General features: G+C 39.1%; 1 protein-coding gene across 6 annotated transcripts in view; it reads right to left on the reverse strand.

Annotated features, from left to right (window-relative positions):
* Window positions 1-285: 285 nt before the first annotated feature.
* VEZT (vezatin, adherens junctions transmembrane protein) overlaps window positions 286-17,115 on the reverse strand; it is a 68,173-nt gene continuing 51,343 nt past the window's right edge. For 4 of the 6 annotated variants that reach the window (XM_055807360.1, XM_055807359.1, XM_055807358.1 and 1 more), the window contains exons 11-12: window positions 15,910-16,117; window positions 286-11,979 (exon numbers count right to left, since the gene is read on the reverse strand). In XM_055807360.1, coding sequence (XP_055663335.1) covers window positions 11,402-11,979; window positions 15,910-16,117 — 786 coding nt within the window. In that variant the 3' untranslated portion in view covers window positions 286-11,401. Of the gene's footprint in view, window positions 11,980-12,015; window positions 12,753-15,909; window positions 16,118-17,115 lie in introns of those variants that run through there. The other 2 variants (XM_055807363.1, XM_055807362.1) reach the window with 1 other exon arrangement.

Here is a 17,115-nt window from a genome sequence, read left to right on the forward strand (position 1 = left end):
GTACATGTTTTGTGTCCTGTCCATTTGTTTATATCACGAGTATCCCATTCCAGGTTTCTTCTTCACTGTCTTACAAAAGTATGGACTGTGCTGCAAAATAATGCTAGGGAAGGTTAATACAGTACAACTGATTACATGTTGGGATCAATGAAATGATATAATAGAAGTCTGAATGGCTGGCTTTTTAGGACTGGTCTGATTCCATCTCAGCCAGCCACACCACTCTGGACCAGGTTAACTGATACAGTACAAGAATTTCCAATAAGAAGCAGCATAGCAGAAGGATGAGAAGAACAGGTTTTAATGAGAGAAAGGAGAAATACAGCAATACAGCTGATACAAAAAAGTACACAATATAACACAAGTGTCTATTAAATTAGCAGAGAACTTGAGAAACAGGAAGAAAGTTTCAGATGGTTGAAGAAAGAGGCTTGCTCAAAAAGATACAATCTTAAGTCTTCATAGATATATATATACATTCTTGGCAGTATAGGAAACGTACAGTTCTTACATAGAAAATATTGACTGTCTGACGTGGTAGTATCAATTCCTGAAGAATATTTGCATATGGTACATTATGAAGAATACACACAGGCAATTTAGCATTCAAAAAAATCTCCAAGGATAACATTACGGACCCCTCTTAGTAGACAGGCTTCTCCTTCTAACAGCAGCAATTGGATCTGTTCAGTATTCCATATGAAAACAAACCAACCAACCTGGAAACAGTAAAGAATAAGCAAGACCTTTTGTACTGCACAAAAAATTATGCACCAGTTAGGCAGCAAGATTCAATACATAAGAATAAATACTCCTGCCTCACTAAGCATCCCCTTGCCATTCAAGCAGAAATTATTTCCCTTCTTTCCCAGTCATCTCTAAGCTTTCTTTCCTGGGGATATGAATTAGGTGAGTCATACCTCAGTGAGAAGAGTGGTCAACAGCTGTTAACCTTAAAACCAATACAGGGAAAGCTCACAGGAAGAGGTGTGCCTCAGCCACAGCTCCTGACATCAGCAGAATACAGCCTTTGTTCTGATAATAAAGCCTAAGCATTATGAGGGAGCCACAAAGCTTCAGATAAAAGAAGCCAGTCTGTACTGCTGCCACTATTTTGGCACTTCTGAAGTGTACAAAGAAAGTCTGTTTCTTAGGAATCATCCAGTTAGACAAGTAGAAGACATCTCCTGCACAGCACCCAAGTTCAGTTTCCAGGTTAAAGATCGACCTGCTACCAGTGTCCTCAAGTGACGCATTATTCTCTTCCTAAAGCCTCACTTACCTAGCTATTTATGTGATGCTAAAAGGGATTTTGCTGATAGTTGCCCCATGGTTGCATGGCATACAGGCCTCTGAAAGATGATAGGAAGGTGCAGCTGGAAGCACATGACACACAGAAAACATTCTTTCTACAGTCATCACTTATTTAGACAAGAGTAACCAGTGTTCATTACTAAAGTGCTTGTACTAAGGAGCCAGCAAAATATACTGCAGAAACTAACTACTGCCAGGATTGCTTAAAATTAATTTCATCTTCAGGATGAAAGAGGAATTATAAATAAACTTCTGTCTAAAAGATCAAACAAAGTGCTGATACACCATTTACGTGTCCCTGTAAAAGCATTCCCTATTCCATTCAATCATTACTAATTGAAGGATGGATAAGCCACATCTATGCCACCTAGGCAGCTGTCAGGCATAGAGGATGAGGAGAAAAAGCGATACACGCAGCAGTGAGGCAGAATTTTACTACAGATGCCGAAGAAACAATAGCAACCAAAAAGACTTTGAAAGCGATTAGCATTACAATTAAGCAAACTATTTCTGAAACGAGGGAAATGCAGCCAAAAATGTAAAGAAATGGCTTCAATATAATCCTGGTGGTGCACGTCATCAAATATGTCAAAAAAACCTTTAGGTCCTGATTCATAGCCATGGGAAAAACTAAGGAGGTAAAGTGGGAAAGTAAGAAAAAAAGAAACAAAAGGGTTCGGGAAAATATCACAGGCAAAAAAACCTGTCACACAGAAAGGGCAGAACCCAGGAATGTATTCCTGCTACTGCCTACATCCAACCCAGAGCTTCAGTTCTTGGAGCTGTAACAGAGCCAGCCACCAGGCTTCATACCTGCTTTAAAGACTTCCTGATCTAAACCTGCTTGAGGCCCATCTCATCAATTGTGTTTAAAGCAGCATCAGCAACTGGCAGGGTAAGTGCAGAAGAGGCTCCTGGTGGAGCCAAACCACATGGGTTTTCAGTACAGTCAGGAAAGACTGTCATCATACAGAGCTTAAAGGAAGAGATATGGAGATTGATTTACATACAGCTTGATACACCAGCACAGCAGGACTGAGTCTTTCTGTGGAAATGAAATGTAGATAAAATAGAGGGGTTTTTAAGAGCGGCTGAAGACTACCAGTTTGATGAATGTTTCCTGTCTCCACACTGAAGAGAAATTGGTGGATCCTTCCCAGTGTCTGCAAACTTCAGAGCGTATCACATGTGATTTCCCTCTGTAGCCCTGCCAAGGTTTTTTTGCTGCAGTTTGCTCTTTTCAACATTTCCTCTTATATTTTAGCTCTCATTTATTAACCAATTAAACAGCAGCTTATCAAGATTCTTTTCTTCCTTTCCCTCTGGCTTGCTCAGCAATCTATGGTGCCCTTAGGCCCCGTTTTGGGAAGTACTGAGACGTAGCAGGCAGAAAATGTTGAGGAACACGTATTTGTTTACATGTTTAAGGCAAGGCAGATGGGTGTACAGGCACTCACAGCAGCTCCAGTGGAAAGCCTTGATAAGAGAAAACAAGGTTAAATAGCTTTTCTAATTCAGGGTGTAAAATCAGCATGCATTTTAAATACCTCCACACAGCCTGCTTGGTTGAACAGAATTCAGTTCTTTTGCCATTAGATAACAAAAATTAAGTTTTTGTTTATCTTTTAAGTAAGCAACTGGAACATCTGATGTGACAAAGATACAGTCTCTGTGCTAGACAAACCACTAAATGGGATACCTGGCAATACACATGTACAATATGAAGAGTGTGTGTGTGTGTGTATATATATATATATATAATACCTCATACAAACCCCTCAAATTAAGTTAAGAAACAATCCGTTAACACTGCTCAATAAAAATTCAAAATGGTTCAAAATTCAGAGGAGATTTAGCAGCAATTATGTTCTGAAAACACATGGTCTTTGACAGCGGGAAAGACCGAAGCACAACTGCTAGATCCCAGAGCTTCCAGAGCTCAAGGTGAGGCAGCTGTGGAGCCAAAGCACATTGGTGTAGCAGCTGGAGAGCTCATTTTAAGCCTGTCCTGCAGGAAGAAGCAAACATGTTTAGAGGAACACAGGCTCAGCCATAACTGTGCCACCCTCCTCTTGGAAAGAACAAGTAAAGCTCATGTAATGAGGAACATGTGTTCAAGGATCAGTCTTGCTAAGGAGACATTACTATCTCATTATCATTACCACTATCAGATCATTAAGGAGGGAGATTTCTGGAAGTGAATGTTCTGAAGTCCAGGAAGGAACAGGAGGGCCAGGTTCAAATGTAGGTCAAAGCTCCCTGGAAGGAAAGTCATAACAGACAAGTTACCAGCCCTAAGAATCCTTCTGTTTATGAGTTTATGACTGGGAATGCACAGCAGCGCCTTGGTGTGGATTCCCTCTAGCCTGCCATTTCATAAAGTTCAGAGAACATGTTCAGAAATGAAGGGAAAAAGTGGCTAAGTTCCTAAAGAGCTGGGAGCAGAATGCTGCAGAAGGGCTGAAGACTGCTGAGAGTGAAGAGAGAGACCACCAGAGGGAAGAACGAACCTAGCAAGAACTGGAGCTTTGAAAGACACCAGCAGAGTCATCAAGCGTAGCTCAGCACCCCCATAGTCAAACCACCTCAGTACAACTCTTCCCAGAGGTGGTCAGACCAGAAGAGCTTCTCCACCCCGTGTGCCCAGGCCTTGTCTTCTGCAGTATGGCCATGAATGTTTAAGCTTTCATTGGAGGTCTACTACCTGGTGCATTATAGCATAGTAACCTAGGTGAGAAACAAGAAAAAAAAACATCCACAATTAGTTTGTGTGGCCTGTGAAGAGGAAAGCTGAGAAGGAAAAAGTTTATGAGTGGGACTGCATGTGGCATGGGTGCTGCAACGGAGCATGACAGAGACAATAAACCCAAAAGGTTTCCCTCAGCACTGTTCCGTGATCTCTACAAGCTTTGCAGACCTTGGGCGTACAGGTGCATGCAAACTGTCTGTAAGCACTCATGTTAGGACATTAAAAACTGTCTCATACTGAGCAGTGCTGGAACAGACAGCATGAACTTGTTTAAATTTGACCAGCTGTGGCTTTGGATGAAAGATCTGAAGGACAATCCATAGGTTTTTGGCTTTTATCCCGTAATACATTTAAAGCCTATTATTAATACTATTTTAGAAACACAGATATCAAACATTATAAAGAGCCCTCATTTATGGTGCTTCTATTGAGATCAAATGCATGACTGTGTTAGTAATGACTACTGAAGATATTCAGGAATGACTTTTTTTGTTTATTTAGGACCTCTTTTTAATAGCACAAAGTAATGGAATGCATTGCTCACTCTCTATTTGGAAATTTGAGATTATTTTCTGTTCTTGTCCATACAACTGGAGAAGGTCAGGAAGCAGACTTTAAATATTAAGACAAGCACAAATCAAGGCAACTAATGACACCTATTTTGGGACCTTGTACTGGAATCGCAGTTATTTCTAAAACAAAACTGGTGTACACACCAAAAATGTGGTATAAATTTGAGCTGCTATATGTTATTATTTCTGTTTTGACTGCAGTACTCCCCGTTCTGGTGTCCACCTTCTGGTTCAGTTCTCAAATTCAGTATACACATCTAGGTCTAGACATTCCAATGCTGAAGATGCAGAAGAATCAAGCTGTGTCACAAACACACACAAGAAGAATCTGTGTATTATTTCAAAATCTGGACCTCTTAAGAGTGGTGGTAAAGGGAAAACCATAGGTGTCAGAGGACCAGAAGGGTGAAAACAGTAAGCAGAAAAAACCATGCATTGTAACTTCAGTTTTACTGGCAGTATAATAAACAGTTTAGAAACTCTGTGGAGTAAAACAGAACAGGTCTTGGGCAGCCTAAGCCTGAAGAACAAAAACCCATGGAGTCAAAATGAGTAAGGAAAATGATGAGTGGCATCATCCTCGGTCAACAGAAAATAGGGAGATGAAGGAAGCAACATACGGAGTTGAGTTTATCCCACTTCACTGCATACACGAATGATGTAATTCATGTAAATATTAATTCAAACTGATGTAAATTTGATCTATGGCATTCCTCCTCAGCACCCAGGCATGTATTCCCTCCTGCTTCCCTGAAATGCTACTAGAACTCTTTCAACCACATGATGAATTAGTTGAGGGAGCCCGGTGAAAGTTAAAGCAGTGGTGCATTTTCAGCCAGATCCACGTCCTAAATCACTGAGTGGTTACAAAAGCCAGCCTAAAGGAGGGACCGAGATTGCATGGCTGTGGCATGGCCATGGCAGCCTGGATCTGGATTGGTTTAAGCTGCTATAGAACTGCATCCCCTAAAGCAGACTGTCTATGAAGCCTTTAAGATTTAAAGGTGAGAAGGTATAAAGGTCAAAATATGCTGATCATATGAAAGTATTCAAGTCTTGGTCCTATTAAACCCTTTTAAAATAAGCCATTTGTAACAGAAGCAAACTCTTTTTCCTCATCTACTAAATTATAGTCACCTCCTCAGAATCCTATGTTCGATTCAGAAAGTGTAACATGGGCTAACAGAACATCCAAGCTGTTGAGTCAAGTTTTATTCTGACAAACCTTGAGAGACGGCAGCGTGAAAGGTGTGGCAGACTATCGAGAACAGTTACGTACTGATCTGTAGCTCAAACTACACTGCTCTACCCATCTACAAAGCAAAGTTCACGGTAGGTAGCTTTCACCCCTACCTGTGAACATGTCTTATTATCACAGCTACAGTACCATTACCACTTCTGTGTTTACTGCACAAATTTCCAAGTCAAATAAATCAAAGTGTACTTTTTGGCATTTAAAATTCAAGTGGTAAAATAAAAACACATACACGAGGGAATTAAATATCATGAGAGTATGAATAAAGCACACCTCCAGGCACCTTAAAAATTACCCACAGAAGCCTTCAGTTTAATCTCTGATATCTATATATCCACTGCCACATTTCTTGTGCAATAATACATTTTCTGATACATGCTTATTCATCAGAGACCAAGAACACTGCTGAAAAGTCAAGCTGAAATTTAAACAAGTGTTGTTTGGCATCTTCAGTTTCTGTTAGACCAGGTGGCAGCTGCTGGAAGTTCATTTTGATTTAACAACTTTTTGTTTTGTTAGCAAAGAAAAACATTATCCAGCCAAATCCTGCTGATGACAGTGAATAAATATTTCTCCTCTCTCAGACCAAATATTTTCATTTGTCATCTGAACAGCTAAGGGTAAAAGATCTGAAAAGATTTTTTTTCCTATATGGACTTAAATATATTTGAATGGTTCAGTGTTTTATGGGAGGTGATTATTACTCCATACTCGGCACTGCTGAGGCTACGTCTGGAGTACTGCACCACACTTCGGTCATTATACTTGAAAAACTGGATAGATTTCTAAGGAAAGCAACTGAAAGGTGGAAAACATGACCTCTGCAGAAGGACTGAGAGAAGTGGGCTTGCTCTGTTCAAAAAAAGAAACTTAAAAACCATTATTGACAAATCGCCTCCTTTGTAAAACACTGTAATAAAGATAAGCACATAGCAGCATCGGGACTAGTAATGACTGACTAAGCATGAGACTGAAGAAATTTATGAAGAGAATTCCATCAGGACCTGTTAAAGCTGACAGCCACCACCACCACTAGCTCAAGGAGTCCCTAAGCCACAAATTGTTGGGGAGCAGCCTGGGGAGACATCACTACACGATCTGCCTTTCCTCACACTCTTCCCTCACCATCTGCTATTAGTCTCTGCCACAGACAAGATCCCAGTGTAGCCTGACCCTTTCCACTGATGAAGCGCCTTCTCACACTGCCTGCTTTTTCAGATGAGACAGTATGAAACCCTGTTAATTCTAAAAAATAGTTAGGTCTGGGAACAAGCCACTTGCATAGCAACAGCAGCCCTTCACTAAGTACTTTAAAGAACAGGGGCAGTTTAGTACACTTGACCCCTTGCTTCTATTTAAAAAAAAGCAAGATAAAAAGGGATAGACTACAAGATTACGAAGTTCAGTGTTGGCCAACAACTCTACAATCCACCGTTTAGATACCTTTTTTTACTACCAAAGAAATTATTAAGACAGTTGCAAATTCTGCACTTTAGATACACATAAAATCTCCAATACTGTAAACAGTCAGGTCACACACAGATAGGTGTCCTCAGGACAAAGTCTGAAACCTCAGTAAAACTGGCTACTCTGCCAGATTCCATCTTGTATTTAGAAAAATAAACACAGGATTCAGCGATGTCTAGTAATCCTGTCGGGAGTAAAACTGTCCCATTACTGCAACTGATAGCAGAAGCCTTCACATTTGTGAATCTTGCTTATAGTTGACAGAACATTTGACTCTATTTGAAAGATGCTCAGTTATCTGTAATTCTCAAAATTTGCTTCCATTACACCACCGTTTCATTTGTCACGAAGACATACACTTAAAAAAAGAGGACAAATATCACAGATCTTTGTCCCTATTTAAGCCTTTACCTAGATCTTTAGCTGTAAAGTCACATAAAAGATGTAGTGCTAGATTGCAATCCAACCTAAGAAGCAAGTATCTCCTTTGGAGTGCCTTCCAGGTAGGACAGGAGAAGAAATTACTTAACTCTATATAATTACTTGCTTCTTTACAACTTCACAGAGCCGCTAATTGGCACAGAGCTGCTAACTGGAAATAGAATAGGGAAAATGCATTTAGTGTTAGCCCTGCTCTTCACAAATAATTTTTGCCGCTGGTATCCTTTGGCATAACCCATTATTTAGTATGGATTTCCTGATTAACATGTTTCAAAAAGTTACAAAGCTCTAAGAAGCAAATGTTTTGTTTTCACAAAAATCCCTACCTAGGGTAATGAGCCAAAGAACACAGGACAGCACTCAGATCTTGACATGCTCAATATATTCACACAACCCTTTAGTGCCAATTCACACTTCAGTGTGTTCACATATATGTAATTTTAAATGCAACAATTAATTATGATTGCCAATAAATCAGTCAGGTTCTTGACGGAATCTATAGCATGTATGCACAGTCCTTTCAAATGGAATAATTATGAGGAAACCTGGATTATAACAGATTATTTACATGTAAATGGAACCTGATTATCAAATTAAGGGAAGTCATGCTTTGTGTGCTTTACACTGTTAGCCATATTTTTTCTGCAGAGGGAATATTAAAAAAAAATCAAAATAAATGACCTGATGGCTGTTATATATAGATGTGATGGGAGGCAGAAAAAGCAAGTGAGCCCAGATGTTCATGTGTGCAGTTTCTAAGACTGCACTAAGACAGACCGTGGAAAGCAGTTAAATTGCTTGTAGAAAATCTGTTTGTTCAAAGTAGGATCAGAACTTGCTCTGAAAAGTCATGCTTTGGTCAAACCCACGTCTAATGTCAAGGCTGTAACTTCACACTATACAATCTTTGCCAATAATGTAAATGCGAACAATCCTGAGTCTCATACCCGCAACACAGTATGTGCTGGTACAGCTGTTTGGAGGTAAACACTGTAAACTGCATCATGCGTAAGAACAGTGAAAAGTAGCCCCTAAAAGGAGTGGAATTTAGACCCAAGTGGACTTACGAGCTGGTTTATAACATGGCTGCAAAAACCTGTGTTGACACAGCTGATGGGTGAAGATGAACAACTAATGATGGATGGGGTTTCTTAGGCCAGTTTCATCACCAAGACCAGTGTATTATAAAACTAGGTCCCAAAGTCAGTCACCAAAGTAGATTCTCCAGCTCTTTTGCTAAGGACTGTAGCAAAGGAGTAAGAGATAGCAACTTTTATAAATGTGAGATCTGAAACCTATTTTAGTAGCAATGCAAAGCACTCAGGTTACTACCGACTTAATCCAAAACTGTGAGGACAGAGATAATAAATATCCTAAATCTGATCATTTTTCCAGGTTGGTATCATAGCCATACACATTGTAAACTAAGATTTGTATCCCGTAGGAAAAAATCAGGACATCATTTCTGGGATACACAACATAAGATCACGAGATGCTGGTGGATGAGTTAGTGGAAAAATATTAATGGAACATACATTTAGACAGTCAGAACAGTTAGCTAGGAACAAAAAGTATCTGGGCACTTTGTGAACTCAAGGATCTCAAGCCAAGGATGAGGAAGACTTCTTTTTCAGAAGCATGAACAGACTTGATAAAAAAAATAAATTGCTTACCACAGAGAAAATAAAACAGTGTTTCATCATTTTAGCCTAACCTTTACAGGTTACAGAAGAACATCCTTCGCCACTAAGAGGAGGCTTAGCTTCTAAATACACTACGAGAAGCATTTTTCTTCTCTTTTCTTTTACAAGTTCCCCAAGACATCATCCATTGAGCTTCCAGTCACTTACACAAAATTAAGGGCACAGAACACCATCTTACTGGTTAACAAAGAACGGCAAAACATTCTCTTCCCAAAATCTGTGTGTGAGGGAGAAGACAGGCATTATATTGTGAAAGAACAGTGTAAGTCACATACTCCCTTTGCCTTATCAATTGACATTTACCTCTTCATGGTCTGTAAAAAAATCCACATATTTAACAGCGTTCATACAAAATCACTAATATAAGGGACGGAGGTTGAAAAAAAGCGCTTGTTTTCTGACATATGGTCAGAGTTCCACCCTAACCTGCTGACCTTCATTAGCTTCCCCACTTCTCATGACAGCGTCCTCTGAACAACTTGCATCTAAAAACCCCTTTATTCTATAGAATCATCAAGAGACAACAAATACCCTAAGTAACTGATGAGGTGTTTTGTGACTGGAAATGTATCGAGGTGCAAGTAGAGTATTCCATACAAAGAGGCAGCTCTCTCGCCATTAGACATGAGACCTTTGCTTCATTTTGTGTCAGAGGGCAAAAGGAAGAGAAGGCAGTGAAACTATTGACCAGCTCCTCTGTGAGGTTAGCATCACTTTGCTGCTCCTCCTAACGCCACCACAGAGAAAAAAAACAACCCACATAACCTCATACCAAACATCCAGATTTCAGTGTCAACCAAGTTACAAGATACACCTTAGAAAATACACAATTCTTGTTCTCTCATGGGTTCTTAATCACACGGGTTACAGGTGTGATCTAAGGAAAAATGAAAGAACATTAGGGAAAAGCAAGTATGCTGTTTAAACAAAATACTGTATGTTGTTAAGTGCTCAGATAATTTTGCTTTAAGAAAATTACTTCAGGACGTAAAAATGTACAATCAATTCTAATATCAAACCAAACAATTATATTAAGGTTCAATTTACAAAAGGTTAACAAATAATTAATAGCTGTTTTAATAAATAGGTATTTACTTCTCAACGATTATCAATCCAACAGATAGCTTCTAGCTGTCTACAGTACTTTCTACCAACGTGCTTATAACCCTCCCTAACATATACTACACATTTCTCTAACAGGAATTACAACATCTAGAAATCATTTATTAACCCTTCATAAAATTCTAAGTAAACCTTAATCTGAAGCATGACTAACTTCATACTGTCAGCCCCATACCCCAAGACACATCAAATACTAGCTCTTTCAAGTTTTTATTTAAAATTCTACATTTTAGTTGGGAGCCACATCACTAGCCACAGAATCACAAATGCCTACGGTGGCTTAGCCAACACACTGCAGACACAAGAAGTGAAATGAAAGTGGTGGGGGAATATCGCAGGGAACAGTTCAGGTTCTCCCAGAAGAAACATCCTGGCTTTTTTGTTGGAACAAACATTGATACCACGATAACGGAATCTGAGAACAAAAAAATGTCTGTTGTAATTCAAGACATTGTTTTGCCTTCTTTTTAGAAACAAAAACCACAATACATTAGAATATAAATAAATAAAACAGAAAACACAAAGGTAAATTCCAAAACCCACCACTAGGATCTTAAAAAGGGAACAGCCAACTATTTCTTGGATGCAGCCTAAACTTCTCTTACCTGCAAATTTTTGATATACTTAGAAGTCCTATTTAGTGTACCAGACTTAGGGAACAAGATGTATTATACTTAGGTCTCCTTTTTTTCCCGTGCAGTATTTTCATCTTCAAACCCCTACCTTAGTTTTTTGTGTCAAATTGCCTGCTGTTGGTTTAATAAAGTTCAGCTCAGACTTATACTTTTCCTTCATTTTCAGAGCCTCTATCTTCATTCTCACAGTCCTCCACACGGACTTCATGCTCCTGTGTCTTCTCCTGCTCCCCCTCCTCCTCCCCCTCATCTCCAAAAGTCTCTTCTTGCATTGTAGTAAAAGCAAAAGACCTGGCAGCAACTTGTGCAGCCAGACCAGATGTGAAGTTTAAATCTGTTGATATGTGGAGCTGGGCCAGCCTATGCTTGATTTTTGAATGTAACACATCCTTAGAGGGAGACTGTGAAACCTTTACCCCATCCCTATTGCTCGGCTTGAGTTCTTCAATTTCCCCTTCACGCTGATAGCACATTCTTTCTTCGGCCCCTGTAGAAATACCTTCAGCAGCAGCACCGTCTTTGTTTTTCTCCATCTCAGGATCTTCATACAAATATTCTGTCCTGCTTGTATCAGCAGTGTTCACTTTTGGATTAGAGTCGTCATCTTCAGATTTATCACAGCTTTGGCTGCAGTCCTGCTTTTCTGTATCTGAATTCATATGTGATTCCAAATTATTTAGTGGCTTCAGTGGTTCTACAGGAGACAAGGGTTTCACTGCAGCTTAAAAAGGGGGAAAAAAATTAAATGATAACTAAAAGCAAACTGCTATATATAAATGATTTATTTGTGTTTGAAAAGATGCAAGATTGTCAAAATGGCTCAACCCCCCCTCAAAACAACAGAAACAAAACCCACAAAACTTAAAATAACAGTGTTTTCTAATCACAAAGCTGAAGTGAAATGTGATATCTGCGTGTTGTAACTACTTCTTAAAATCTGTGACGTAAAGAGGCAGCACATTTAAAACCAGCATCAAACACAGATGATGCATTCAATGTTAAAGTAAAAAACAAGTAAAACTACTGCACTGTATACAGATTTGAACTGTCTTCATTTTAAACAACAGTTTACCTAATCCAATAAAGATAAGCTGACACATGGAAAAGTCCTTATAGGCAATATCTGATCTCATACACCACAACATATAAATACAACACGTATTCATACAGTCAAGTAAGGTGTCCTCACAAATAAAGTGTGGTTTAATTTAGCCTCTCTTGAAGTTAGTAGCAGCAGCGAGTCCCATTGCCAGCAACGGGATGCTTGCCAGGAAGTCTCTCCTCCCAGTGTTAAGGGTTAGTATAACTCGTACAATCACTTCTTGAAGAACAGACGTCTTTCTTTTTAAGAAAACGATATAATGTCCATTTCCAAGTAACAGATTCCCTAAACTGCAGCAGCTCCTTTACAGTAGCAGCACGAACATAAATGAGAGCGGCAACAGCAGATTCCCAAGTAGCATTTCCCTTTCTAATTCCATTCTGACTTTACCCCTGTAAGCAGAGATGAAAATAACTCTGGGAAATACACAAACTTTTCATGGGAAACAAAATTTATGGTATTAGGATTTTTCCATTGCATCCTATTTCAGTAATATTCACTTTAGCTAGCTGAAGGCAGGTGCATCATTATGGCTGTCACATTAGATAATTATTGTCATTAGCACACTGAAAGACCTTGGCTTCGAATTTGTATTGTACTGTTTGTTTTAAAACCTTACAGACTGAAGGAGCACTGCACCAGACCCATCTCAGTTGTTAATGGGGTAGTTCTTCCCCCAACTTGTAAAAACCATGCTGCTGCTTATTTCTGCCCATTTGCTTGAAGAGGCAGGAATATGCACAGTAATCATTTGGAAGCAAACTTGTTGCCTACTTCCTCCAAAGAATACTTCCAAAGCCAAAATTTCTCAAAAAGTAGATACGTCAGATTGGTAGCTGGCCAATTTGCTGAGTTGACTAGTTAATAAGCAAGGTGGAATTCATCAATTCTTAGAGCATAGCTTTCCAAATCTGAGAAATATTTGTATAAGAACTGTTGTATGGACAAGGTGGGAGAAAGGCAAACAGCTGGGTACAATGCAGCCACCGACAGGATGAACTTTTTTTGGGGGAGAGATTAGGGGAAGGCCAGAAGTGATTTTGCACCAGAAGAAAGTTGTTCTACAGTGTTTAACAAATGAGAACAAAGCCACTAACAACTTCACAGACCTCTTCAAAAGCATCTCCATTTCACTGGCTCAACAGGATGCCAAAGGACCAAAAACAGAAGCTCACTTAACACTCCCATAAATTGCCTACTGCCCAGCCCGTAAGCAGTTATTGCCATGGTGCTGGGCCCAGGCAAATTTGCTTTAGTCTGGTGCTCTGCTAAGATAATGTTTTTCTTCTGGAATCCAACCTATTGTCATCTCCAGTTGACTTTATGCTGTGTTCCTCAGATGCATCAAGTTGTTTGGAGCTGACCTCTTTTATGTCAAAACCATCACCAGCCCCTCCTTCAACAAACCAAAAACCATAACAAATCAGATTGGCTTGCTGGGTGCCTTGACTAACACATTTTAAAGTCTTTGAATATTTCAGGATCTTTTTTCACGATAATCACAATTTAGGAGAAGACAGGGTTTCTGGAATATGACTGCTTTGTAAAAACAGTATTTAAGAGGATTATGGAAAAGTGTGGTATCACAGCCATCCATTGGGTTGGGCCAATAGAGACAAGAATATGAACCTTTGTGGGTTTAAATCTTCAAGATAAAGCAAGCCACAAATTGGAAAGCACAGCTCACAAAAATGTTTAATTTATCCATATGCACGAGTCATTCCTTAAAGTCTGCAGCTGTATGTCATAAACACATGACTTGTGTTTCTTCTGAAGAATGGAGAAAGTCCTTAAAAAACAGTAGATCTTATGTCTGCTGTCCGTATCAGTCTTTCAGATTAGACACACTGTCTCTGAGCCAAATAGAAACAATATTAATTACTTTCATGAACTGCCCTCATGTTTTCCAGTTTTGTATAGACGGAAGTACGCAATGATTAGTCCTAGGCAGCTGGAGGAAATCACACTTTCCTCTCTCCCCGCCATTGAATCTCTAATGCTAAAACAATGTAATATCTATACATGGAAAGGAACCAACATTAGCCACAAAGGCTTTCAGGTGAACAGTTACTGATGACTACAGGAGTCAGCTGACTCTTTTCAGCTATGGCTGCAAATGGCCTGAGGACATACTGATGTGGACAGGTATCAGCTGCTAACTTAGATAAGAGAACATCCTGTGCAAGCTTTCCTGACAAGAACTCTTTCTGCAGCAGTCACTAGGTCTGTCAACACTTAAACTGGGGGTAGGATTCCTTCCTTCCTTCTGCCCTTAACAGGGAGGAAAGGAAGAGTTGAAGAGGTTCATCCGAAGAGTTGTGAGTTGTTGCATCTAACGCCAGAAGAATAATACAGAAATCCTACTCTTGAGCAGACTATGATGCAATCTGATGTCTCACGGTTTTTTGACTCAGCTAGAAGTCAAAACCGATAGCCAAGTGACTTCTACCATAGTTGTAGCTAAATGGACATGAAGAAAGCTGTGAAGAACAGATATTTTTGTGGGTTTGACGTCAAAAGAAAAGAAACAGTCTCATAAATAATATGGTCTGTTACTGTGTGTTCTCACTTAAGTACAGAAAGACGCTATCCATGGTCTTTCTTTCTGGTAGACACTGGCAGAGACAGAATCCTTGGATATGTTGCCAGACTTGAAGGTTGTTTTGCATAACATAGAGCATGAAATTTCTTAGAGGGCTTTTCCTAACCTGTCTCTAAGAGGAAGGATTGAAAATGGGAAAAAGAAGGGAAAAAGGAAAAGACAAATTACTGCCAATTTTAAAGATAATAAATCAAACAGCTCAAGCAGTGAAAGGAATCAAGTTGCATCCAGTCTTATTGCTGGAACAGACAGACTGTCTCATTGAGGTAAGAGAAATTTTCATATTCCTGCCTTCAAGTGCAAGTGGATGGCGCAACCTAGCAGCCTGTAGATGGAGCAACCCAGCAGTCCTCACAGTTAGTAAAGGCTAGTTTGGAAGAACTCTTCTTGCAAGGTTTGTTGGGATTTTTTGGTTGTTTTTTTTTTTTTTTTAAACATATCCTATATACTCACACTCATGGAATCAAAAGCCAGTCTTACTCTTTTGGAAGTCTTTAATATTTCAAAGTCTAGCTTTCCACTTCAATGTATTTTTGTAAGACTGAGATGATTTCTAATGGTTTCTTTAAATTCTGAAAAGTAATCTATTTATGCACCCCAATTAAAATTCATATTTACTGGAAAGCCATGAAAGCCAGCCAGTTCAGTTTGTGTGGTTTATAGCCTGACAGTTCTCTTTGCACTGTCTTAATGTTTTGTGTGTTTAATATTTTAGCTCAATATTTTGTTTAAAGCCAAATTCCTGTTTCTCTGAGTTCTTTCCAATATATAGTAAAATGATTACTACAAAGAGTATCAAGAGATGGAATAGCAATAAAGACCACACAGCTCTATCAATGACACTACTATAGCTAAGTACTGTCTGAATTCTAACATAGTCAGAAGCTGATGGCAAACAGACACCTACCCTTTCTTAGAAAGGAATTAGTTTTCAAAAGAACGCTTACCATGGTCACTGAATAGCAGCTGTTTCCATTTTTGTCTTTCTATTTCTGATGCTTTAAATCCCAGTACAGATTTCAGTTCTTGTAACACCCTCTTAGATTCCTGTCTCTCTCGTTCTTGTCTCTCTCTTTCTTCCTGGGAAAAGCAGTAAAAATCTTCCCTTTTATATTCATTCTCCGTGTCTGAATAATCAACATATGCTTCCAATTCCTAAAGAAAGAAAGAAAAAAAATCTTTGATTTTCACTGTCAGTGTAGACCATGTCCTACAATCTGATGCATGATCAATTGATCTCAACACAAGTCAATGACAGTATTAGGATGGAGCCCTCTTTTAGCAGAGTCAGTGGATCTGACAAGGCTCTCATATTTGTATAGTTTTGGAGCAAGTACACTCACTGAAAAGTTAACATTATTGCAGTCACCTAAGATTTACTTTCATACACACCATGATCAAGTGATATACCTTGAAAATGAGAGTCCATTTCCTCATAATTACAAGTGGAGATAAGCAATGCTGATACAGGTTTCTAATTTACACAATAAGAAATTCTTCCTCCTTGCTAATTTAACTTAGGTAAATCTTTATTAAGAGGATGCTGATAATAACAAACTCCTCCTCTGATTTTAACTATATTGGCTTACAAGCATGAAAAAAATAGAGCTGCATTTATGTTATAACAGACAGACAGAAAAGTTATTAGTCCCAGTTCTTTGATATGGAAAAAAAATCTAGAAAGAATATTTGTGGGGTAGGCTTGGGAGAAGGCCAGGGAGGGACAGAGCAGAGCACAGCTGTTCCAGTCTGCTTTCAGAGTGCATCTGCCACTCAGTTCTGAGATGGAGGATCTTCAAGACAGCCCAACCATCACACACAAGTTCCCTAAAAAGCTGTTCAGTGTCAGTCTGCTTTAGGTATCTAAAAACGCAGATTACTCAAACTGAAAACAGGCTGGTTTGCTCTGAAGCCTGTCACTTCTGCAGCTGTGTCAGTTTACCTAACAATATGCAAGCAGGACTCTCTTTTATATACCACCTTTTAGCAATTCACACTTTTTTTTCTATATTACTCTGACTTGTGTTGCTGCTCTCCTTTTGTCACTTATTTCTAATGATGTATATGAGAATAAGTGAATGCTACTGCTCTTTTTTCTAGGAATACCTCCCCATGGAACAGCAAAAGGAATATACATCTTTTTTCTTCGTATG

Source organism: Falco peregrinus, chromosome 6, assembly GCF_023634155.1.
Source record: "Falco peregrinus isolate bFalPer1 chromosome 6, bFalPer1.pri, whole genome shotgun sequence".
In the NCBI taxonomy this organism is placed as follows: Eukaryota; Metazoa; Chordata; class Aves; order Falconiformes; family Falconidae; genus Falco; species Falco peregrinus.